Source organism: Haliotis asinina, chromosome 2 (assembly GCF_037392515.1).
Source record: "Haliotis asinina isolate JCU_RB_2024 chromosome 2, JCU_Hal_asi_v2, whole genome shotgun sequence".
NCBI lineage: Eukaryota > Metazoa > Mollusca > Gastropoda > Lepetellida > Haliotidae > Haliotis > Haliotis asinina.
Genome location: NC_090281.1, coordinates 1,127,503 through 1,154,064, shown reverse-complemented (window position 1 = coordinate 1,154,064; position 26,562 = coordinate 1,127,503). Strand labels below are relative to the sequence as shown.

The 26,562-nt window shown below is 44.3% G+C and overlaps 1 protein-coding gene across 4 annotated transcripts in view; it reads right to left on the bottom strand.

Moving 5' to 3' along the window:
• Positions 1-13,736: 13,736 nt before the first annotated feature.
• The window catches only part of LOC137273102 (low-density lipoprotein receptor-related protein 4-like), a 52,955-nt gene continuing 40,129 nt past the window's right edge, over positions 13,737-26,562 (bottom strand). For all 4 annotated transcript variants that reach the window (XM_067805553.1, XM_067805555.1, XM_067805554.1 and 1 more), the window contains exons 11-20: positions 24,960-25,087; positions 22,235-22,391; positions 21,732-21,841; positions 20,503-20,680; positions 19,290-19,468; positions 16,494-16,739; positions 15,593-15,761; positions 15,307-15,434; positions 14,164-14,320; positions 13,737-13,905 (exon numbers count right to left, since the gene is read on the bottom strand). In XM_067805553.1, coding sequence (XP_067661654.1) covers positions 13,809-13,905; positions 14,164-14,320; positions 15,307-15,434; positions 15,593-15,761; positions 16,494-16,739; positions 19,290-19,468; positions 20,503-20,680; positions 21,732-21,841; positions 22,235-22,391; positions 24,960-25,087 — 1,549 coding nt within the window. In that variant the 3' untranslated portion in view covers positions 13,737-13,808. The remainder of the gene's footprint in view (positions 13,906-14,163; positions 14,321-15,306; positions 15,435-15,592; positions 15,762-16,493; positions 16,740-19,289; positions 19,469-20,502; positions 20,681-21,731; positions 21,842-22,234; positions 22,392-24,959; positions 25,088-26,562) is intronic.

Sequence of the window (26,562 nt, the reverse complement as noted above, 5' to 3'; positions counted from 1 at the left end):
CGTCACTGCACGCACAAGCGCTAAGATATCACTATGGAGACACATTTGGGTGTAGGCAATTTGGCAGGTGCGGTAGGTGTAGATTAGTCATTGTGACAAACATTGGGTCAAGCAAAGTCCATGCGACAGTGACACTGGGAGTTGTAGATACTAGGTGGTACTGGTGACACATTAAGGTGTAGATACTAAGAGGTACTGGTGACACATTAAGGTGTAGATACTAAGTGGTGCTGGTGACGCATGAAGGTGTAGGTACTAGGTGGTACTGGTGACATATGGAGGTGTAGATACTAGGTGGTACTGGTGACACATTAAGGTGTAGATACTAGGTGGTGCTGGTGACATACGGAGGTGTAGGTACTAGGTGGTACTGGTGACACATTAAGGTGTAGATACTAAGTGGTGCTGGTGACGCATGAAGGTGTAGGTACTAGGTGGTATTGGTGACACATGGAGGTGTAGGTACTAGGTGGTACTGGTGACACATTAAGGTGTAGATACTAGGTGGTGCTGGTGACACATGGAGGTGTAGGTATTAGGTGGTACTGGTGACATATGGAGGTGTAGGTATTAGGTGGTACTGGTGACACATGGAGGTGTAGGTACTAGGTGGTGCTGGTGACACATGGAGGTGTAGGTATTAGGTGGTACTGGTGACATATGGAGGTGTAGGTACTAGGTGGTACTGGTGACACATGGAGGTGTAGGTACTAGGTGGTACTGGTGACACATGGAGGTGTAGGTACTAGGTGGTACTGGTGACACATTAAGGTGTAGATACTAGGTGGTACTGGTGACATATGGAGGTGTAGGTACTAGGTGGTACTGGTGACACATGAAGGTGTAGGTATTAGGTGGTACTGGTGACATATGGAGGTGTAGGTACTAGGTGGTGCTGGTGACACATGAGGTGTAGATACTAGGTGGTGCTGGTGACACATGGAGGTGTAGGTATTAGGTGGTACTGGTGACACATGGAGGTGTAGATACTAGGTGGTACTGGTGACACATGGAGGTGTAGGTACTAGGTGGTACTGGTGACACATGAAGGTGTAGGTATTAGGTGGTACTGGTGACATATGGAGGTGTAGGTACTAGGTGGTGCTGGTGACACATGGAGGTGTAGGTACTAGGTGGTGCTGGTGACACATGGAGGTGTAGGTACTAGGTGGTGCTGGTGACACATGGAGGTGTAGGTACTAGGTGGTACTGGTGACACATGGAGGTGTAGGTATTAGGTGGTACTGGTGACATATGGAGGTGTAGGTACTAGGTGGTACTGGTGACACATGGAGGTGTAGGTACTAGGTGGTGCTGGTGACACATGGAGGTGTAGGTATTAGGTGGTACTGGTGACACATGGAGGTGTAGGTACTAGGTGGTGCTGGTGACACATGGAGGTGTAGGTATTAGGTGGTACTGGTGACACATGGAGGTGTAGGTACTAGGTGGTGCTGGTGACACATGGAGGTGTAGGTATTAGGTGGTACTGGTGACATATGGAGGTGTAGGTACTAGGTGGTACTGGTGACACATGGAGGTGTAGGTACTAGGTGGTACTGGTGACACATGGAGGTGTAGGTACTAGGTGGTACTGGTGACACATGGAGGTGTAGATACTAGGTGGTACTGGTGACACATGGAGGTGTAGGTACTAGGTGGTACTGGTGACACATGAAGGTGTAGGTATTAGGTGGTACTGGTGACATATGGAGGTGTAGGTACTAGGTGGTGCTGGTGACACATGGAGGTGTAGATACTAGGTGGTGCTGGTGACACATGGAGGTGTAGGTATTAGGTGGTACTGGTGACACATGGAGGTGTAGATACTAGGTGGTACTGGTGACACATAGAGGTGTAGATACTAGGTGGTGCTGGTGACACATGGAGGTGTAGGTATTAGGTGGTACTGGTGACACATGGAGGTGTAGATATTAGGTGGTACTGGTGACATATGGAGGTGTAGATACTAGGTGGTGCTGGTGACATATGGAGGTGTATGTACTACGTGGTACTGGTGACACATGGAGGTGTAGGTACTAGGTGGTACTGGTGACACATGGAGGTGTAGGTACTAGGTGGTACTGGTGACACATTAAGGTGTAGATACTAGGTGGTGCTGGTGACATACGGAGGTGTAGGTATTAGGTGGTACTGGTGACACATGGAGGTGTAGGTACTAGGTGGTACTGGTGACACATTAAGGTGTAGATATTAGGTGGAACTGGTGACACATGGAGGTGTAGGTACCAGGTGGAACTGTGACACATGGAGGTGTAGGTGTTAGGCAGGTGTGACTCGCGGGTGTAGGCTCAAGAGCAGGATGGGTGATAACTGAACAGTGATTTCACTTGTAATGCTTGTCACATTTCACGTACGGTTACATTTCAAGGAAATATCATTAAGCCCACATGTCTGGTGAATATTCTTTCATTCATCTATAGGTATTGTCACGGGTTCACTTGCGGCAGTTTCACTTACAAGTGTCTATCATTAAATTGTACATGTTCCTTGTACCCTTCCTGGCTATTGATATGTATACGTGTACAGAGATATCATTTACACGTGTGATTTAGTTGGACACGTTGAAGCGATGACACCATCAGACAGTCTGTTGTCAAAGATAGACTTGTGGTCATCACACAAAGTGCCTATTAGAGGGATGCGAGGTGACGAAAACAGTCCAACTGTGTATGTGGGACCAGAAGAGGTCCGGCTGTCACTTGGTGCAGAGATCTGGATGTCGACCTGGGAATGTCCATATAAACAGAGAAACACCATCAAACACGGTGGAAACTACAACATCTACAGCGACGACGCTCACTGGAGACGTGGTAGTGTGTTGGCTTATCTGAGGGTTTGGCAGTGTCGACTACAAACGGTGTTTGTATATACACAGCTCGCAGAGCCAACTCGCTCATTTACGGGTAGTTCAGTCGTCAATACTTCACACAGAATCTCATTGATGATATATATCTAGACACGTGAGAAGTATCGTTACGTTGTAAAATTAGACATGCCAGGCTAAAAGTGTCCAGGTAAGATATATACAGCATAATCTGGAGTCGGACTGATCGGAAACCGTGGGAACAGGCTAAATTGAGACGCACGCTATCCTTGAGACTTGTGTATAGTTAGACCATGAGTAATACAAGCAATACATCATTCGTCAAAACATGTATCTATTTACAGTGGTGATATTTGATAAAATCATCACATTAACAGTGTGACAGTGATATGTGTACCTTCTCTGTGTAATAATGATGGCGGACACTGCCCATTCACCCTCCTTATGATACTGACGCTCAGTCAATCGATATGGTCTACATGTGTTGTAAACAAGTAACAGTTTACATTGTTCTTGTGTTGGCAACACTTCATAAACCTATGAAGGTCTGTCTCAATCACTGACGGTACAAATGGGTCCGATCACTTGCGGCCCCAGTGACATATTAGTATCCGTGAAAGGCTTCACTTCCGTTGTTGGAGACTAACTTAATGCTGCATATTTGCTTTAAGTGCTAAAGCGTTCAAATGCTGGAACAAAAATTCCAAAATATGCTGAACAATGTAACAAAGGATGTGGCATGTCTCTGCAGGCTCCGTCATTTGTCAAAACAAATTACTTTACAACATGCACATTTTTTCTGTGTTTTTGTGAGAGTTCTCCCAACTACCCGAACATGCTGGAGATACAGACAACAGCTCTCATTAATCTGTCAAGTTCATCCCTGACTAACATGTCAGTCATGACATGGGGTGATGGACGTCGTTTACAACGCTCCAGTCAGTCAGTTGTGGACGTAGACATGAGGTAGGTTTGAAAATATAACGGATGCTACGCATTAGGTAAAAGTTGTGGTGAGAGAGTACTCAGTCCACCCAAGTGTGTGATGCTCTCTTCAGTTCTTCTTATGTTGTGTTAATATAAGCATTAATCAAGAGATGACGTCCAGCATTGGCATCCATAAATATTGAGCAATCTGCAAGCGTTTCATTGTCAAAAATGTGGTATGACAGCGGTAAAAGGTACTTCCCATTGTTACCGCTGACAACGAACAATAATAACATTAAAGTTTGGGTCATACGAAACGCAACCCTAGAACATGATGAACCACCATCAACTGTTTTCTGCTGCATGGATCTTCTCCTGATATACTCATAGAAACGAATAAGGAACTACATTAAACTACAGGTGTTCCTTTATATACTTCAAGAATTTCACTCACAGTGCAATGATACCTTGTGAAGAAACCTGGAAAGTGGTCTCTTCATATAATAGCCCTGTGGTCAAAGTTCCAGGCAGCACCGATGTTGCGGCTCGACGCCCGGGTGGCATGCGGGCCACTAAAGGCAGTCACGTATTTTCTGAAAGTCTACATCTTACTCAAGAACAAACATTTTAGTACTGTGGTCATCTTAGAACACTACAGTGAACATTATGAGATTTTTTTCTTTGGGCATTTGAAGCATTGGGTTTAAGATATTGCGTGAAGCACGTGCTTAACGCTCGCCAGGGTATGTTCGTCTGTTTGGACCCCAAATTTGAATAACTGCTCAGGTTATGTTTAATGCCGTTGTGCGTATATATAAGTGTTACACTCTTTCCTCCGCTTACATGAGACATGTCTTGAAGACCAGGGGTGTATGAAGATCACCCTAGGTACTCCGCCTCTATGAAGATCACCCTAGATACTAAACCTCTGTGATGTTCACCCTAGGTACTCCGCCTGTGTGAAGATCACCCTAGATACTCCGCCTGTGTGAAGATCACCCCAGATACTCCACCTCCGTGAAGATCACCCTAGCTACTCCACCTCTGTGATGTTCACCCTAGGTACTCCGCCTGTGTGAAGATCACCCTAGATACTCCGCCTGTGTGAAGATCACCCTAGCTACTCCACCTCCGTGAAGATCACTCTACCTACTCCACCTCTGTGAAGATCACCCTAGCTACTCCGCCTGTGTGAAGATCACCCTAGATACTCCACCTCCGTGAAGATCACCCTAGCTACTCCACCTCTGTGAAGATCACCCTAGGTACTCCGCCTGTTGTAGAAGCTTGATGGCTGTGGATGCTGTGTGAACAGTACAAGCATCTTTCCTGTCACTTTTATGTCTGATTGTATTTAAAAGTGTCAGTGAATTTACATTGATCGTGAAATCGTACTGCAACTCCATTTTTATTTCCGTTGTGATTCCTTTGTATACTACTCAAGAAAAGAAACGCATAACTGAAAATTGTTATCGATTTACACACTTAAGGTTCAGTAATACAGGGCAGTCTTGAAGAAAATCTGAATGAACATTAACGTTCCAATGCTGCAAAAAAAAAACAACTGTACGTCACAAATGACAAGTGTTCAAAGGTCAAGGTCACAGAGCAGTCAGTATCTTGTGTGGCCACCACTAGCATCAATGGCTGCTTGGCATCGGCGTCCCATAGACTGGACCAGATTCCGGATCAAGTACCTGAGAATGAGTTGGTACTCTTCCCTCAAGGTCACAAACAGAGCAGGTAACGTCTGTGGATGAGGGTCACGACAAGCACGACGATCCAGTTCGTCCCACAAATGTTCAATAGGGTTAACATCCGGTGATCGTGGGGGCCAATCAAGAACCTAAACGTTGTTCTGTTCACAGGTGTGTCTATTGTCTGGTCAGGATCAGAACGTCAGTGTAGTGATCTTATCCATGTTCAATGGACACAAAACCGATATTGTTTGCAAAAGAATGGCATCTAACACTGATGTATATGATTCTATGGCCCTTGCGCAATAATTTCTGAGTTGAATTAAATTGGATTGCTTGGTAAACGTATGTGTGTATAATACAGCTAGTTATCCCGAGAAGGCCACCATGCAGGTAATACGTTTGACAGATATTGTGGGAGAGCTGTTATCTATTCAGCATTTGTAAGACATATAGCAAATGCTGTCGTGAATGTACAATTTACGCTGATCAAATTTGGATTTGAACCAGATATGACTAAAGCGTTAGTAGGCTGAATAGATTTGTCAAAACATCGGAAACACGTGATCCTAGACTAAACTGCTCGAAACACGTCAAATATACCTCCGGAAATTTCTCGTTCGTTTCATTTTTAGTCTCTGTGATACAATATTAGAATACTGACTTTTCAGACAGACATCATACATCTACGCACCTCTATTTCTCTGAATCATCATCCCTTAACAAACAACGGAGGCGCGTGGAAACCCTGTAGCATGGAGTGTCTTTCATGATTTTGACGGTTTTCAAGAATGTCGGTCATTCACCATTAATTTTGAAAATGATCTTGCAATCACACAGTTGTTTGTGTTTGTGACTAGCCGTGATTTTTGTTTGAAAGTGAAAAAACGTACATGTGCATATTTCACGCCGTAAACCAGTCATGTTTCCCGAGCGACTACTATACACACAACCATGGCCATCAGGAAGTGCAAGAAATGATGTACTCTCAAAACATTTATTATTTTCAAATCAACATTGCTTGATTCAGATATATCTCGGAATTGTTTTATTCGTAAATTATAAAAGAAGTCCCCCGACTTTTTTGCGAAGAGCATATCACAATTTATAATTAAAGACGCAGAATCAGTGCGTGCGTGTGCGTGTGTGTGTGTGTGTGTGTGTGTGTGTGTGTTCGCGCCTATTATATCTGTAGTGTCTGTTCCTATGGGTGATGTGTGTAGGATGTGGGGTGTATCTTGTGTGTGATTGTTTATGGGAGAATGTCTTGATGTGGGTGTGAGTGGTGTCGGCGAGGCTGTAGTTGTGTTTGTGGTTGTAAGCTATGTTGGGCCTGGGCGGACATCATGGCCAGCGCAGGGAGTGACTGAAGTGAATCAAGGCAGAAAAGAAGTCGCATTCCAGAGGGCGATTTTGTCAAAATACTCGCTCACATTTTGTAGTGGCGTGGTATTAGTTTATGTTTTATTATATTTAAAACATATTTAATCAATTATATCAGCGGGTGATTCCACTTCCCGTGCAGCTGTTTTCCTGCATTACGGGGCCACGTCTCCACGAGTGCTGATTGAGGGGACACGTTGCTCCAGGGTTGACATTCAAAACTGCACAACATTAACAAGCGCAGCGGGAATTAGAATTTGACGTGACATTAGATCGCTTTGTATAAACTGAGATGTCGGACAAAACATTTCACAGCTTAATAGGCCAGAAGTTAATCTGTGCTACATGGCTTGTACTTCCCTGGTCCGCGACATACCTGTACACAGGTGAGACAAGCTCCTAGCATAATCTGGCCACCAGGAGACGCTACTCCCCACGTTCTGGGATCCAGGTGATCGGAGACGGGGGAATGTGGAGGGCCGGGTATATCATAGGGCCTGGGTTCTCCTGAGTTGTCACACCTGTCGGAAGGTGTAATTTGGCTGTTGTGTACGTAATTGGAGATCGTGAATAGATTAAAGGATTGTGCTGAGCTGGTGGATGAAACGAAACAAGATAAAAGGTTTAGTTAGGATTTGTGGATGATATAAGGTACAAATCCCTTGATCACCACTGTATCGATCAGGCTGTTAAATGTTTGAGGAAGATTGTCTGATATCGAGGTATATTTGTGTGGTTGTCTACACATACAGTGTGTAATCAAGATGTGCTGGGAACACATGTAGAATTTCCCATTGTCTATGGTGACACATGGCACTCAGGAACGCAAGCATACAAATGTCAAGAGAAATCCTTGTCAATTTAAGATGCATTGTTCGAGAAAGGAGCAACTCCTGTCACATTCTCAATATGGGGAACAAACTAAGCAAGAGTGCATGTGATTGTCAACAAACTATGTGCTATTGTCAAAGAAAGAGTGCATGTGATTGTCAACATACTATGCACTATTGTCAGATAAAGTGTGTGTGTGACTGTAAACAAACTATGTATTTTTGTCAGGGAAAGAGTGCATGTGACTGTCAACAACATATGTACTATTATCTAAGAAAGAGTGCATGTGACTGTCAACAACATATGTACTATTATCTAAGAAAGAGTGCATGTGACTGTCAACAACATACATGTATATACTATTTAGTATGCATGAGTGCATCTATGAGATTTTTGTGCTAATAGCAAGGACGACTATACTTGCACATGCTGCGGTATAGGCTAGCCTCACGCTGAAGACCCGGGTTCGATTAGCCAAATGGACACAATATGTGAACCCCATTTCTGCATTCTAGATAGATAGATAGATAGATAGATAGATAGATAGATAGATAGATAGATAGATAGATAGATAGATAGATAGATAGATAGATAGATAGATAGATAGATAGATAGATAGATAGATAGATAGATAGATAGAGGAATAAAGTGTAGAAAAATGATCTATGAGGCAATTTTCGGGGAATGACACTTAGACATATCTATGGATTATAGATCGGGAACGTTTTACATCTAACTGTGGTCTGGTTGTCACTGTTTGGAGTTTCATATCCTGCTAGTAGACGTATCTGTGAAGTACAGATCAGGGGAATGAAATATAGACTTTCCTAGGAATCATAATTCAGGGCATCAAGTGAAGACTCTTTTGCTAAGAATAGATCGGATGATGAAACGTAGATGTATCTATGAAGTAGAGTTCAGGAAATAAAGTGCAGACATATCGATAAAGCATAGATCGGGGAATGGAATGTAAATATGTTTCTATAGAAACTTAGATTCTCCAGGAGGATTAACATGGAATTTCAAAGTAAAATAAATGCAGCCCTCCCTTCTTTAGGTCTGGTTCAAGGAAACTGAACATTACTCAAACAAACTGATTTCACCATCTGACTGTAACATGTAAATATACACATGTCTATGATGGCACGATTAGGAAAGAAAAATATACATCCTTCAATCGTGTTTCATGGAATGAAGATATATCTATGAAGCTTAATTAAGGGAATAAGTTTACACATATCTTGAAGCATGGCTTGGGTCATGAATTATAGACACATCAAAGAAGTATATATCGGGAAATGAAATGTAGACATATCTACGAAATATAAAATGAGGTATAAATCGCATACATATCTATGAAGTACAGAATATTGCATGGAATGTAACATTTCTATGAAATGACATTTTTATGGGGTATAGATTGCGAAATGAAATAGCAAAGTTAATAGATCTGTGAAGCACACGTCAGTACAGAATGGTGAATGAAGTGAGGACATATCTATGAATTAACAAATGCTGTGTTTGGGATTGCATTGCTCAGTAAAGTCCAGGTTATAGTTCTTTTGTTAGGTTCAGTCTAATCTGGGATTCGAACCCATACGCGGGCACCTGATCGCAAGCGCACCGAGAAAGTTTAATTCCAGATTTTATAGTGCCATTTTGTATGGCACTATGTGTTGAGAACTATGAAGCAGAGATGGGGGACGGGTTTGATAGATGAGAAAGATGAATACCAAGTCTGTGTGAGGAGTGTATATTGGGGAATGGAAGTTAACACATTGAAACCATGCCTGTGTGTGTTTCCACCTTCACTATGTCAGAATAGTAGAGTCAGACATATGAGATACTACAGTACGAGATACTACAGTACGAATGGCCACCACCTCCTACTACCCTTTTCATCCCTACGTACAGAGAGACCGTGGCATAAGCAATCAGTATCGGGTCGCGTCCTTCTCGGTTTGACACCCAGCCAGGATCGAACCACCTCCTTCTCGAAAGACGATCTATCCTCTAATCGCGAAAGGCAATGCGTCTTTACAATGCAAACACAGAGGAAATGGGTATGGTTCGGTTAAACAACAAATACATTGCTTACAAAACATTGGAGTCGTGTTTTAAGGGTCACGTGGTTTTCCCTGTAGTTGCTGGGGAGGACACGGGTATCGGGGAGAACTATGTTAAAAGTCCCATGTTCCGGGGGCCGAGCGTTCCTCTCATCTCTGTGTGCATTGCGCTATCTGATGTTCTAATATGTTTACTTCAGCAATAATCATTAACTTCTCCTCCGCCCAGTAAGTTCTACATTCCCCACTCCCCGGAGACAGGAACATTCGTGTCCGGCCTGACAGCACGGGGAACCTGCTCCAGCTATTAACATACTCGCTGCTTTTGATGATGACAGGCTCATCTACTTTTTGTAGTTTATGCGAGACATAGGTCAACGAACTTGTGTAGTTAATTAGGTATTACACGTCTTTCGTCTCGATAATAATTCCTGCTCAAGTAATTGATGTTGCAGCCCAGTATGTAGACACCCGCCACTCCGTGCCGTTACTCGAATATGTGACCGGAATGTGAACAATTCATCATCTACTCCAGAAGCATTACTGCCTACAAGGTGTAGTGTATTGGGTGTTGTACGGCTGGCTACATGTCGTTGCTGCATTGGCTGGTGTGCTGCTATATTTGCATGGTGTATTGCCTGATGTGCTGCTATATTTGCCTGGTGTATTACCTGATGTGCTGCTATATTTGCCTGGTGTATTACCTGATGTGCTGCTATATTTGCCTGGTGTATTGCCTGATGTGCTGCTATATTTGCCTGGTGTATTGCCTGATGTGCTGCTATATTTGCCTGGTGTATTGCCTGATGTGCTGCTATATTTGCCTGTTGTATTGCCTGATGTGCTGCTATATTTGTCTGGTGTATTGCCTGATGTGCTGCTATATTTGCCTGGTGTATTGCCTGATGTGCTGCTATATTTGCCTGGTGTATTGCCTGATGTGCTGCTATATTTGCCTGGTGTATTGCCTGATGTGCTGCTATATTTGCCTGGTGTATTGCCTGATGTGCTGCTATATTTGCCTGGTGTATTGCCTGATGTGCTGCTATATTTGCCTGGTGTATTGGCTGATGTGCTGCTATATTTGTCTGGTGTATTGCCTGATGTGCTGCTATATTTGTCTGGTGTATTGGCTGATGTGCTGCTATATTTGTCTGGTGTATTGCCTGATGTGCTGCTATATTTGTCTGGTGTATTGCCTGATGTGCTGCTATATTTGCCTGGTGTATTACCTGATGTGCTGCTATATTTGCCTGGTGTATTGGCTGATGTGCTGCTATATTTGCCTGGTGTATTGCCTGATGTGCTGCTATATTTGTCTGGTGTATTACCTGATGTGCTGCTATATTTGCCTGGTGTATTGGCTGATGTGCTGCTATATTTGCCTGGTGTATTACCTGATGTGCTGCTATATTTGCCTGGTGTATTGGCTGATGTGCTGCTATATTTGCCTGGTGTATTGGCTGATGTGCTGCTATATTTGCCTGGTGTATTACCTGATGTGCTGCTATATTTGCCTGGTGTATTGCCTGATGTGCTGCTATATTTGCCTGGTGTATTGCCTGATGTGCTGCTATATTTGCCTGGTGTATTGCCTGATGTGCTGCTATATTTGCCTGGCGTATTACCTGATGTGCTGCTATATTTGTCTGGTGTATTGCCTGATGTGCTGCTATATTTGCCTGGTGTATTGCCTGATGTGCTGCTATATTTGCCTGGTGTATTGCCTGATGTGCTGCTATATTTGCTGCTATATTTGCCTGGTGTATTGCCTGATGTGCTGCTATATTTGCCTGGTGTATTGCCTGATGTGCTGCTATATTTGCCTGGTGTATTGCCTGATGTGCTGCTATATTTGCCTGGTGTATTGCCTGATGTGCTGCTATATTTGCCTGGTGTATTACCTGATGTGCTGCTATATTTGCCTGGTGTATTGCCTGATGTGCTGCTATATTTGCCTGTTGTATTGCCTGATGTGCTGCTATATTTGCCTGGTGTATTGCCTGATGTGCTGCTATATTTGCCTGGTGTATTACCTGATGTGCTGCTATATTTGCCTGGTGTATTGCCTGATGTGCTGCTATATTTGCCTGGTGTATTACCTGATGTGCTGCTATATTTGCCTGGTGTATTGCCTGATGTGCTGCTATATTTACCTGGTGTATTGGTTAATACACTGTTGGTGTATTGTACGACTATACTTGCGTTGTTTATTGGTTATTGTACGGCTATATTTGCCTGGTGTTTTGACTGTTGTACAGCTATATGTCACTGTGACTTGTTTGAGTGGCATATTTATATATCTCCCTGCTGTATTGGTTGTTGTCCTGCTATGTCAGCCTGTTGTATTGGGTGTTGTACGGCTATATTTGCTTGGTGTATTGGTTGTTGTACGGCTATATTTGCCTGGTGTATTGGGTGTTGTACGGCTATATTTGCCTGGTGTATTGGATGTTGTACGGCTATATTTGCCTGGTGTATTGGATGTTGTACGGCCATATCTCCCTGGTGTATTGGATGTTGTACGGCTATATTTGCTTGGTGTATTGGGTGTTGTACGGCCATATCTCCCTGGTGTATTGGATGTTGTACGGCTATATTTGCTTGGTGTATTGGGTGTTGTACGGCCATATCTCCCTGGTGTATTGGATGTTGTACGGCTATATTTGCTTGGTGTATTGGATGTTGTACGGCCATATCTCCCTGGTGTATTGGATGTTGTACGGCTATATTTGCTTGGTGTATTGGGTGTTGTACGGCCATATCTCCCTGGTGTATTGGATGTTGTACGGCTATATTTGCTTGGTGTATTGGGTGTTGTGCGGATATATCTCCCTGTTGTGTAGGGTGTTGTACGACTATATCTCTCTGGTGTATTGGGTGTTGTACGACTATGTCTCAGTGGCGTTTTGGCTGTTGTACAGCTATATGTCCCTGTGACTTGTTTGAGTGACATATTTATGTATCTCCCTGTTGTATTGGGTGTTGTATGGCCATATCTCCCTGGTGTATTGAGTGTTGTACGGCTATATTTGCTTGGTGTCTTGGCTAATTGTATGGCTTTATCTCCCTGGTGTATTGGGTGTTGTACTTCCACATGTTTCTAATGCATTGACTATTGTGCGACTATTCTGCGGGTTGGTCAGACACTTTGACTTGATTTACACATGGCATCGTATGTCGATCGATGTCCATGCCATTGATTATTGGATTGCCTCGTTATTTACAGACCATTGATTATTGGATTGCCTCGTTATTTACAGACCATTGATTATCGGATTGCCTCGTTATTTACAGACTGTGGAGTATTGCTGAGTGCGACCTACAATTCACATTAAACCACTCCCACGCTGAGGAAGTTACCAGGGGGCCGTGCTGTTGGAGGATGAGCAATATCATGGAGTTGCAGTTGACCAAGGAACCAGGATCTGGACAGATTACAGAAACATCATCATTGTTGATGACGACAGTCCCATGCTGCCAGAACCCGTGCGAAGGGGTGTTGTGCTGACAAGGGAGTCCTCCCCTACATCATATTGCTTCAAACTCCTTCACTAAGGTGGGCCTATAGCACACGGCAATAACACCTCACTTACACTATAGTGCTTTACCCTCCTCCTTCACTCAGGTGGGCCTGATGATGCAGTAGTAACACCTCACTACATCATAGTTCTTTACCCTCCTCCTTCACTCAGGTGGGCCTGATGATGCAGTAGTAACACCTCACCTACATCATGTTGCTTCTTACTCCTTCACTCAGGTGTGCCTGTAGGACACAGCAGTAACACATCACCTTATCATAGTTCTTTACCCTCCTCCTTTACTAAGGTGGGCCTGTATGATGCAGTAGTATCATCATATTGCTTTCTACTCCTTCCCTCAGGTGGGCCTGTAGGGCACAGCAGTAACACCTCACTATACCACTGAGCTTTCTTCAAGATCGCGTGAACAGAGTAAGTTTCGAAACAAAACAACACCATCATAGCAAGATAACATATTTTAATCTTACGCGATGTGCAGAAGGGCGATTAGGTACATTGTCGCATGGAGAAAACCCTATGTTTGATAGACGGCAAGGGCGTTGATTCTGGAGAAGCCGGGAGGCCCCGCCATGGAGTTGCCGGTGCCGTCTTTGTTGATCTTCATCACACCGCTGGGAAACAAAGGTAAGGATTCAAAACATATTTTTCTCTACAGTGTACATCTCATGTGTGCCTACAGATAATAATGGCTTTGACGTTTCCACCTCCATGGTAACCAGTCAAGTGTTATAGCAGTTACAGTGTTTGATATAAGATAGAAAATACCAAAAGGATGCAATGCACAGCTGAGACCTTAAAGGTAGGCCACCAGACTGGCACAAACGCGGAAGCTCAAACACTCCGTTAACCACTGCATAAAACAGATTCACCTTTTGTTCCAGTCAGAGTAGAATATGTATTTGTCGGACAGGGCGAGGGCGAAGAAGTGAGCCGAGTTGTCTTGATAGATGAGTTTCCGGTTTCCGCCATCAAGATCAACAGCCTCGATCTGATGTGTTCCCGCATCACAGAAGTATAAGCGACCAGCTGGAAGCCATGCAAACATTTACAGAACCAACACGCGTATAGTTCACTGCTACAGCGCTCCCTTTGGTTGTGAAGACAAGAAGCGATTCTAAAGGCAATAAACTCGTCGATTAACTGAATATTCAGGCTAGCCGACTTAATGAAGAACCCACTGAAAGGTTAGACTTGATCTGCACCACGGCACACTTGTAACAACAGGTCATTAACGGAATCGGCAGGTGAGACTCCAGGACGACAGAACAGTTGTCTTCCTGTCCCTATTGTGTACATTTCCTACTGACGCTGCGAGACAACACTGTTTGACTGATCATACTGTTAGACTGTTAGTGCTGCGTCAAACAAGCATCAAACAAAGATGAAATCTGCCATAGTGATCATACAACACCTCTCCCGGACACTACATGCACGGCCATGAGGCAGTATTATACGTTGTGCTGCATTATGTCCACACTTATGCTGTGCACCTGTATATTCATGTATCGATATGCTGTATTTGCTTTGTTAGCAGTAGTTGGAAGGCAATATGACAACGAATGGGGTGGACTTTATCATTCACCGGATCAAGGGACAAAGAAATAGCCCTGAACCGTCGTGTTGTACATATTAAAATTGTGAGCTCATAGTGGCAGTTATGTAATGTAAAATATTACAGAATGTTCTAGAAACGTGTTTGTGTGTATATGATATTTCAGAGTGAGAGAGTTTAGTATCTACTTATCTATATTTACACACACACACACACACACACATACACATATTCTTATAATACACACATCTAGACATGTAGACTCCTCAAGTATTACCACAAACAGGCAAAGGGACATGTACAACTTGCTGTGACTACCGCACAAAAATATCAGTAAGACACAGTTTCATAGCACTTCCAATAAACCACAAGTTGTCATCGTATGATACCTAAGCCACCTACAAAAGGCCATGTACTGTTCCCCGCTCTACTTCACATGGACCACGGTTAATACACATACCTTTCATGTCTATAGCTAGGCCGTTGGGCAGTTGGATGCCGGTTGACACGATGGTTTTCCTGTTTGCCCCAGAATAGTCGGCACTCTCAATCTTTGGCGTACTGCCCCAGTCCGTCCAAAACACCTTCCTGGAACATGAGGGTTCACGGCTTACTTGGTCTGTGATTCAGTAAAACGGCACCGACACCACGTTAGAACACGAGGGTTGACTCACTCACTCACTCACGCACTCACTCACTGTGTGTGAATTTCATTAATCCGTCAATCATATTTGCACGACACTGACTGGTTTTGTGTGTCCACGACGATTGCTCTAGGCTGATCAAGTTTGTCTTGAGCTATGATTGTCTGCCCGGTTCCGTCGAGGGCCGTCCAGGCAATGATGTCACTTCCGGCGTCTGTATAAAAGAGTTTTGCTGACGTCGAATCAACAGCTAAGCCATCTGGGATGCTTCCTGCAACAGTCAACAAAGTGCGAACAAGTCACAAATATTCAAAAGCACTTCTCCCATCTTATAAAGACGAGGTACTCGTAGATGGGAGCAGGGCATGTGGAACTCTGGTAACACCGTCACCCTCAGGTGCTACCAGGACATGTGTCATCTGACAATTCCTTCTTTGGACAATTACCACAAACTTCTTTAACTTTTACACCATGTGACAGGTATTGTTAAAAGCAAGTCCACTTCGTGGAAGGTGGTTCATTCTGGCGCGGTTCATTCAATAGCTTGGCAGACTGTTAGCTCGTGTTCTGGCCATTTGATGATGATTACACGATGCCATTTAGATAGTGGTCAAATGCAACTTACGTCATATTTGGGATTTCACTTTCACAGTAAAGTACAAAGTTGTGTCCCATCCGGGATTCGAACCCGCACCCTCAGAGTCAGGCACCTAATCGCCAGCACACAAAGTCAGCCACCTAGCCCGCTCAGCCACCGCGACTTCCACAAAATGAAAGTCGGACAACTGGTAGTCTAGACTGCGTACTTTGTGTACCCCTCTGCTTGCATATGTTGCTTCTGGCCATTTGTTTGATTGACATAGTGCGTGTGTCTGTATTACCTCAAGGAAGCTGCCAGGCTAATCTGTCTGACTCAACAGATGGAGCAGTTAGACTCACATTAGGGTGGACGTTTTGTTACTACCCCGTGGGTAGCTGTCTCTATGGGTGTTTGTCTGCTCACCATTACTGAGTTGTTTGACGACCTTCAAGTTGGTGTCGTCGATGCCAACGCTCCTTATTTGACTGCCTGGGTTGGGCACAACCTCGGAGTAGAAGACCTGTTTCGTAACTTCATCGTAAGCGAGGCCCACGGGGTTGGGACTTCCTGGCTGGGGTATTGCGGTGAAGCTGTATGTGTTTAAGTCCATCTTGAACAGATGGCCGCTGTTAACGTCGGTGAAAAGGAGGAAGTTGTCCGGAACCGTTGCTGTTGGTAAACATGGTAATTGCAGAACAACGTAGCAGCTTTAACAGGAAAATCATGGCGTGTCGCAATGAAGATCCGCCCACGTCTCAGGCGGGAACCCCAACTACTTACTATTCACTGTCTACAAAAAGAGTGTAACGTTAATTGGATCGATTCGACGTGTTTATTAGAAAATAGATGACACCCTGCCAACGCAACGATGTTTACAGGAAGCCCCGTCTACTCAACGTGTATACTAGTGCCCATTGAACGTATTTACAGAAAGTTATGTCTACACAACGAGTTTACAGGAAGCCCCGTCTACTCAACGTGTATACAAGTGCCCATTCAACGTATTTACAGAAAGTTATGTCTACACAACGAGTTTACAGGAAGCCCCGTCTACTCAACGTGTATACAAGTGCCCATTCAACGTATTTACAGAAAGTTCTGTCTACACAACGAGTTTACAGGAAGCCCCGTCTACTCAACGTGTTTACAGGATACCGTGTCTCGGCAACAAGCTCAATGGAGGTCCTACCTCTTCAATGTGTTTACAGGATACCGTGTCTCGGCAACAAGCTTAATGGAGGTCCTACCTCTTCAATGTGTTTACAGGATACCGTGTCTCGGCAACAAGCTTAATGGAGGTCCTACCTCTTCAATGTGTTTACAGGATACCGTGTCTCGGCAACAAGCTTAATGGAGGTCCTACCTCTTCAATGTGTTTACATGAAGCCATATCTACTCAACGTATTCATAAGAAACCCTGCCTACCTCAACCTGTTTACATGAAGCCATATCTACTCAACGTATTCATAAGAGACCTGCCTACCTCAACCTGGCCTGTTTACTAGAAGTCAAGAATGCGCAACACATTAACAGAAAACATAACCTACTCAATATGTCTACAGGAAACCCCAGCTACTCAGTATGTCTACAGGAAACCCCACCTACTCAATGTGTCTACAGGAAACCCCACCTACTCAATATGTCTACAGGAAACCCCACCTACTCAATATCTCTACAGGAAACCCCACCTACTCAAAATCACTACAGGAAACCCCACCTACTCAATATGTCTACAGGAAACCCCACCTTCTCAAAATGTCTGCAGGAAACCCCACCTACTCATTATGTGTACAGGAAACCCCACCTACTCACTATGTCTACAGGAAACCCCACCTACTCAATGCGTCTACAGGAAACCTCACCTACTCATTGTGTCTACAGGAAACCCCACCTACTCACTATGTGTACAGGAAACCCCACCTACTCACTATGTCTACAGGAAACCCCACCTACTCAATGTGTCTACAGGAAACCCCACCTACTCATTGTGTCTACAGGAAACCCCAGCTACTCACTATGTGTACAGGAAACCCCGCCTACTCACAATGTCTACAGGAAACCCCACCTGCTCATTATGTCTACAGGAAACCCCACCTACTCAATATCTCTGCAGGAAACCCCACCTACTCATTATGTGTACAGGAAACCCCACCTACTCACTATGTGTACAGGAAACCCCACCTACTCACTATGTCTACAGGAAACCCCACCTACTCATTGTGTCTACAGGAAACCCCAGCTACTCACTATGTGTACAGGAAACCCCGCCTACTCACAATGTCTACAGGAAACCCCACCTGCTCATTATGTCTACAGGAAACCCCACCTACTCAATATGTCTACAGGAAACCCCACCTACTCAATATCTCTGCAGGAAACCCCACCTACTCATTATGTGTACAGGAAACCCCACCTACTCAGTATGTTTACAGGAAACCCCATCTACTCAATATGTTTACAGGAAACCCCAGCTACTCACTATGTCTACAGGAAACCCCACCTACTCACTATGTCTACAGGAAATCCTACCTACTCATTATGTGTACAGGAAACCCCGGCTACTCATTGTGTCTACAGGAAACCCAACCTGCTCATTATGCCTACAGGAAACCCCAGCTACTCACTATGTATACAGGAAACCCCACCTACTCACTATGTATACAGGAAACCCCAGCTACTCATTATGTGTACAGGAAACCCCACCTACTCACAATGTCTACAGGAAACCCTACCTACTCATTATGTGTACAGGAAACCCCGGCTACTCATTGTGTCTACAGGAAACCCCACCTGCTCATTATGCCTACAGGAAACCCCAGCTACTCACTATGTATACAGGAAACCCCAGCTACTCACTATGTCTACAGGAAACCCCAGCTACTCATCATATGTACAGGAAACCCCACCTACCCATCATGTGTACAGGAAACCCTACCTACTCATTATGTGTACAGGAAACCCCACCTACCCAACATGTGTATTGGAAACCCCACCGACTCATCATGTGTACTGGGAACCCCAACTACTCATCATGTGTAGTGGAAACCCCAGCTACCTAACGTGTGTGCAGGAATCCTCAGGTACGCAATATGTGTATTGGAAACCCCAGCTACCCATCATGTGTACTGAAAACCCCAGCTACTCCCCATGTGCACAGGGGGAAAAAAACGTGACCCTCTGAACAGGAGTACAAGGAGCCATTCTGCCCAACCAACTCACGGAGTTCACAAGTGATACCAGCATCCTCTTGATGGCTACAATCGTGCATGGCCCAGTTCTCCTCGGTGAAACCGCACTGTACGATGTGAGTCTCGGTGCCCGTGCAGTTCACCTCGTCCATGTAGATGAGGCCAGAACCAGGGGATACTTGCACATTTGACGTGGCCAGAGCGTTCTCTCTGTCAGGAAGTCAAGAAGATATGGGTGAGATGTTAACTCATGACGATATCGTTTTCCTGATTGATTCATTAGCCTGCCTAACCTCTTTCACCAAAGACCCGTGAAGGCCCCGAGGTTGAATAGGCCTTCAGCAACCCATGCTTTGTCGTAAGAAGCGACTAACGGGATCGGGTGGTCAGGCTCGCTGACTTGGTTGACACATGTCATCGGTTTCTATTTGCGCAGATCGATGTTCGTGTAGCTGGTCTCTGGGTTGTTTGGACTCGATTAATTACAGATCGCCGTCATACAGCTGGAGTATTACTCAGTGCGGCGTAAAACTAATCTCACTCACCCTTCTACAAAAGTGGAGCACTCTTCTCTGGGAATCATGCACTTTGTGCACTTAGCGTATCTCTATTGCAGTTGTCTAGTAAGAAACCGTTGCTCTGTAGTATTATTCATACTGACAGCTGGCTGCAAATGTATGTTGTTGGCAGTGTTCGGGTCATTTTATATGATTTAGGTGTGTTTCAGGAGATCAAGCTAATTAGGATGTTTTTATCGTACATGGATGCACGGGGACATGTACATAGGTAGGTAGGTAGCTAGAACGTAGGTAGGTAGGTGGGTAGGTAGGTAGATAGTTAGATAGGTAGGTAGGTGTTGGTAGGTAGGTAGGACGTAGGTAGGTAGGTCGGTAGCTAGGTAGGACGTAGGTAGCTAGGTAGGTAGGTAGGACGTAGGTAGCTAGGTAGGTAGGTAGGACGTAGGTGGGTAGGTAGGTAGGACGTAGGTAGGTAGGTCATTAGGTAGGTAGGTAGGTAGGTAGCTAGAACGTAGGTAGGTAGGTAGGTGTAGGTAGGTTGCTAGGACGTAGGTGGGTAGGTCGGTAGCTAGGTAGACGTAGGTAAGTAGGTAGGTAGGTAGATAGGTAGGTAGGTAGGACGTAGGTAGGTAGGTCATTAGGTAGGTAGGTAGGTACATACGTACATACGTGTATGTATGTAAGTAAGAGTACACTGTGACGTCTATGGACTATCTCCGTACCCACCTGTTATAACCCAGCATGGAGCACACCACACTGGCGTCTTTGTTGTCCCAGTGGTCGTCGCAGATTGTCCCCCACTCGCCATTAGCATACACGTCCACACGTCCAGCTGATGCTGTCCCGAGCATGCGCACAAACACATGTGCAGGGTCCAAGTTGACAGTTGACGATGGGGTTGGCTCTACCAGCAAACAATGAGCGGAAGTAAGCACGATGACTTTGAAGACATACATGGACTGATTGCAGAATGTTGAAACAGTTAGCACAGTCGGTCATACATTTCGCTTCATATCGTCGTGACGTAGCTTTATGTAGTTGGCACCATTACAGGTAGACCACGAACTGTTATATGTTTGACAGATTGACATGATATGTACAGGTGATTATAAACCACCTATATAAAAGATAGACCTCCTTTACACGACATCTTTACTGTCTACGACTACTGACGTAACACAACTATTGACATGTCACAAGTTGTACAAGGTTTTACACCGATGTGTCACTACTTCATTCCCAGGAGTAAACTGGCGGTTAACTGGAAATCACTGGTAAACGAATGCGAAGTGAACAGCAAGAAAATGTTGTACATGATTAACTAATGCATTCTAAACTTTACCTACAAATCATGTCAAAAGAAATACAGTGACAGTCTAACATAAAGCGGCAATACACGTTAACCAGTAGCACAAGTACCGTTATATAGAGACAGTCTAACATAAAGCGGCAAAATACCTTAAACAGTAGTACAAATACAGTGATATAGAGACAGTCTAACATAAAGCAGCAATACACGTTAACCAGTAGTACAAATACTGTGATATAGCGACAGTACCGCCCTACAGTGACCTCCGAAATAAAAACGATAAATGTTACCTCAACTGTGGTGAAGTTTTTCCTGCTCCCATTGTGCAGTGTAACTGTACATTGTAATTGGGTACTACCGTATTTTAATGTCACAGTCTTGTCGTTAAATGTAAATTTCTTTGCTATTCCTTTGTTTCGCATATCTCTCGGTCAAGTTACGACACATACCACTCAGCAGGACACTTTGCCTTCATCTGCATCACACACGCCACATCCCCCTTACAGACGCAACATCTCCCCTATAGATGTATCACTGAGGGACACTGTTTCTTAGACGTCTGAAGGATGACTGATCCCACATGTCCTAATAGGGGAGATCTGCGCTGGCCACGGTACAGTAGACGTAACATTAATGGCGAGCCTACCTTGCACATCCGATCCATATTCGTGTATCCTGATGTCGGCGAGTTCATTGAAGCTTGGTGGGCCCACAGGGGTCTTACCGCTACCGTCTTTGTTGACTCGCATTAAGGCACTGAAGGTGCATTGTAAACTATGTGACAGTTACATCTACAATTAGAGATTCGCTTGGATGACACCAGCATGACAGAGAGCAATCTACATTTGAACAGGGCAGCGGTACGTGGATAGATGTAAGCAGATCCATAGAGGTGGGTTTATTTCTGGACTGCATACAGATCTTCTGGGATGCCATGTAAACCCTTAACGATCTTTAGTGATGCCATGTAAACCCTTAACGATCTTTAGTGATGCCATGTAAACCCTTAACGATCTTTAGTGATGCCACGTAAACCCTTAACGATCTTTAGTGATGCCATGTAAACCCTTAACGATCTTTAGTGATGCCATGTAAATGTTTAACGATCTGTAAGAGTGCAGTGTACGGGATAGACAGCACTTCACGTACGGTTGGTTCCAGTCGGTGTAGTAGATGTAGTTTTTGAAGACATCGACGGCAAAGAAGTGTGCACCGGCGTCCTTCAAAATGGTGCGACGGTTGGAGCCGTCCATGTCCATCACCTCTAGCAGGTGCGTGCCCCCGTCCACGAAGTACAGCTTGTCGTCTGCCAAACACACACATTGTACAACTCTTACACATTTAGTCTGTATAAACATTTTGTATCGTATTAGTCTACTGCCACACTCAGTACTGTCCATTGTAGTCTATTGCCACACTCAGTACTGTCCATTGTAGTCTATTGCCACTCCCTATACTGTCCATTGTAGTCTATTTTCACACCCTATATTGTCCATTGTAGTCTATTCCGACCCTCTATACTGTTCACTGTAGTCTATTGCCATCCTTTATAATGTCCATTGTAGTCTATTGTCATCCTCTGTAATGTCCATTGTAATCTTTTGCCATGCTCTCTGCAGTCCAATATAGTCAACTGCCACAACCTATATGGCCATTGTAGCCATTTGCCACACCCTGTGACACACCCACATAGTCGGTCTCACAGTCCCTGAACCCCATTATTTTGCCTACTGCCAAGCCTTCTCTACAGTTCTAGAGCATTAAATGAAGCAGGTCTAGATTTCCTCAGGTTCAGGGTCTGTTAACATCTGGAAGAAACTAACTCTCTTTGGGGGTCAAGTTACAAAGCAAACATATGTAACTGCCATGGCTGGCCGGACCAGCATCCTCACCAGTGGTCTGGAATCCTGTGTCAAATTTTCATCTGTCAGCTCTTAACTAACAAGCACAATGGATGACACAAATATAGTGGAGGCTGTGTCTTGAAGAGACAAGTCAAGTAACATGTTGGGGAAAGGTCCCTCCTGAATGCTGTGTTGTAAAAAGTATTGTCTCCTGGCCTGACTTGGGTCTACACATGGAAGCCCAATTGTAAATGTGCTTAAGGGTTCGGCTGAAGTTATTCTGTGTGAAACCCTATTGTGATTTGATAATCTCACTTTATCTAGTTGGTCACCAGTAAACGTCCATGTCATCGTATGGCAAGGGCCTATTTGTACACAGGTCACGTGGTCAACGCGAGTGATTGCCTTGATCAAAGCAATACCATTCACTCCTTTGCTCATAGGTTGTTCGCAAATTAAACACAGTATGAACAGAAATGAAGACACAGAGAAAGACATAACAGTAGAACTTGAAAAAGTATGAATCGAAAAAAATAGGTTCAAACCAAAAAAAGTTTTGAATGTTTGAAAGGCATTTAGAATTTCCACGAACACGAATACACGTTTTATGGACACAAACATGAAAAAGAAGTTGTTATCCATAAAAAGTGTCATGTATTCAGCCACTTTGGCATCATGTCTTTCCTGAAGGGAAACGACATGCTCTATTGTTCCCTTACTGGGAGTGGTAATTCTTCGACATTTGAAATTGCACTATTTGTATAAAAGTACTGTTGTTCCCCAACTCGTGCATTTATGAAGACTGAGTGAGTTTTGTCTTACTCCCTGTTAGTCTTCCAGCCACATGTCGGTGGTCTTAGAAACTTTTGAATTTGGAGACAAGTTGAAATTCCTAAAAATTTTGTTGATGTTCAGATGGATCCTTGGCCATCTAGTCTCCATGTGACATTGTCAACTGCAAGTTTCCAATCTCTGAATCTCTCATCGCCCTGGGGCTCTTAGTCTATACAGACCATTGTAGTCTATTGTCGCACTCTATACTCACCACTGTAGTCTATTGTCGCACTCTATACTCACCACTGTAGTCTATTGTCGCACTCTATACTCACCACTGTAGTCTATTGTCGCACTCTATACTCACCACTGTAGTCTATTGTCGCACTCTATACTCACCACTGTAGTCTATTGTCGCACTCTATACTCACCATTGTAGTCTATTGTCGCACTCTATACTCACCATTGTAGTCTATTGTCGCACTCTATACTCACCATTGTAGTCTATTGTCGCACTCTATACTCACCACTGTAGTCTATTGTCGCACTCTATACTCACCATTGTAGTCTATTGTCGCACTCTATACTCACCACTGTAGTCTATTGTCGCACTCTATACTCACCACTGTAGTCTATTGTCGCACTCTATACTCACCATTGTAGTCTATTGTCGCACTCTATACTCACCACTGTAGTCTATTGTTGCACTCTATACTCACCACTGTAGTCTATTGTCGCACTCTATACTCACCACTGTAGTCTATTGTCGCACTCTATACTCACCACTGTAGTCTATTGTCGCACTCTATACTCACCACTGTAGTCTATTGTCGCACTCTATACTCACCATTGTAGTCTATTGTCGCACTCTATACTCACCACTGTAGTCTATTGTCGCACTCTATACTCACCACTGTAGTCTATTGTCGCACTCTATACTCACCACTGTAGTCTTTTGTCGCACTCTATACTCACCATTGTAGTCTATTGTCGCACTCTATACTGACAGATCCGTTATGTTCAGGGGTAGAATAGGCCTTCAGCAACGCATGCTTGCCATAAATGGCGACTATGCCTGTTGCACGAGACGACTAACGGGATCGGGTGGTGAGGCTCGCTGACTTGGTTGACACATGTCATAGGTTCCCGATAGCGCAGATCGATGCTCATGCTGCTGATCATTGCTGAGTGCAGTGTAAAACTATTGTCACATTCTATACTGATCGTTGTAGTCCATTGTCGCAGTCTATACTCACCATTGTAGTCTATAGCCATGCCGTTCGGCCACATGATACCGGTGGTCACCAGGGCTTTCCTGTTTGTGCCGTCATAGTTGGAGGTCTCGATCTTTGGAGATTTCCCCCAATCTGTCCAGAAGATCTGCCTGCAAGGGAGACAACTCGATAGGCCACTGCTAAATCATTTCGTTTTGCCAGCGTGGGATCACCTTTTGTGGCTATTTCTATCTCCTGAGGATCATTTCGCAAGGTCAGTTCTTCAGGACATTCAGGGATGATCTCGCAAAGGCCAATTCATGAGGCCATTCAGGGATCATCTCGTAAGGCCAACTATTGAGATTCAGGGATCATCTCGTAAGGCCATCTATTGAGATTCAGGGATCATCCCGTAAGGCCATCTATTGAGATTCAGGGATCATCTCGTAAGGCCATCTATTGAGATTCAGGGATCATCTCGTAAGGCCATCTATTGAGATTCAGGGATCATCTCGTAAGGCCATCTATTGAGATTCAGGGATCATCCCGTAAGGCCATCTATTGAGATTCAGGGATCATCCCGTAAGGCCATCTATTGAGATTCAGGGATCATCTCGTAAGGCCATCTATTGAGATTCAGGGATCATCTCGTAAGGCCAACTATTGAGATTCAGGGATCATCTCGTAAGGCCAACTATTGAGATTCAGGGATCATCTCGTAAGGCCAACTATTGAGATTCAGGGATCATCTCGTAAGGCCATCTATTGAGATTCAGGGATCATCCCGTAAGGCCATCTATTGAGATTCAGGGATCATCCCGTAAGGCCAACTATTGAGATTCAGGGATCATCCCGTAAGGCCATCTATTGAGATTCAGGGATCATCTCGTAAGGCCAACTATTGAGATTCAGGGATCATCTCGTAAGGCCAACTATTGAGATTCAGGGATCATCTCGTAAGGCCAACTATTGAGATTCAGGGATCATCCCGTAAGGCCAACTATTGAGATTCAGGGATCATCTCGTAAGGCCAACTATTGAGATTCAGGGATCATCTCGTAAGGCCAACTATTGAGATTCAGGGATCATCTCGTAAGGCCAACTATTGAGATTCAGGGATCATCTCGTAAGGCCATCTATTGAGATTCAGGGATCATCTCGTAAGGCCATCTATTGAGATTCAGGGATCATCCCGTAAGGCCATCTATTGAGATTCAGGAATCATCTCGTAAGGCCAACTATTGAAATTCAGGGATCATCTCGTAAGGCCATCTATTGAGATTCAGGGATCATCTCGTAAGGCCAACTATTGAGATTCAGGGATCATCTCGTAAGGCCATCTATTGAGATTCAGGGATCATCTCGTAAGGCCATCTATTGAGATTCAGGGATCATCTCGTAAGGCCAACTATTGAGATTCAGGGATCATCTCGTAAGGCCAACTATTGAGATTCAGGGATCATCTCGTAAGGCCATCTATTGAGATTCAGGGATCATCCCGTAAGGCCATCTATTGAGATTCAGGGATCATCTCGTAAGGCCAACTATTGAGATTCAGGGATCATCTCGTAAGGCCATCTATTGAGATTCAGGGATCATCTCGTAAGGCCAACTATTGAGATTCAGGGATCATCTCGTAAGGCCA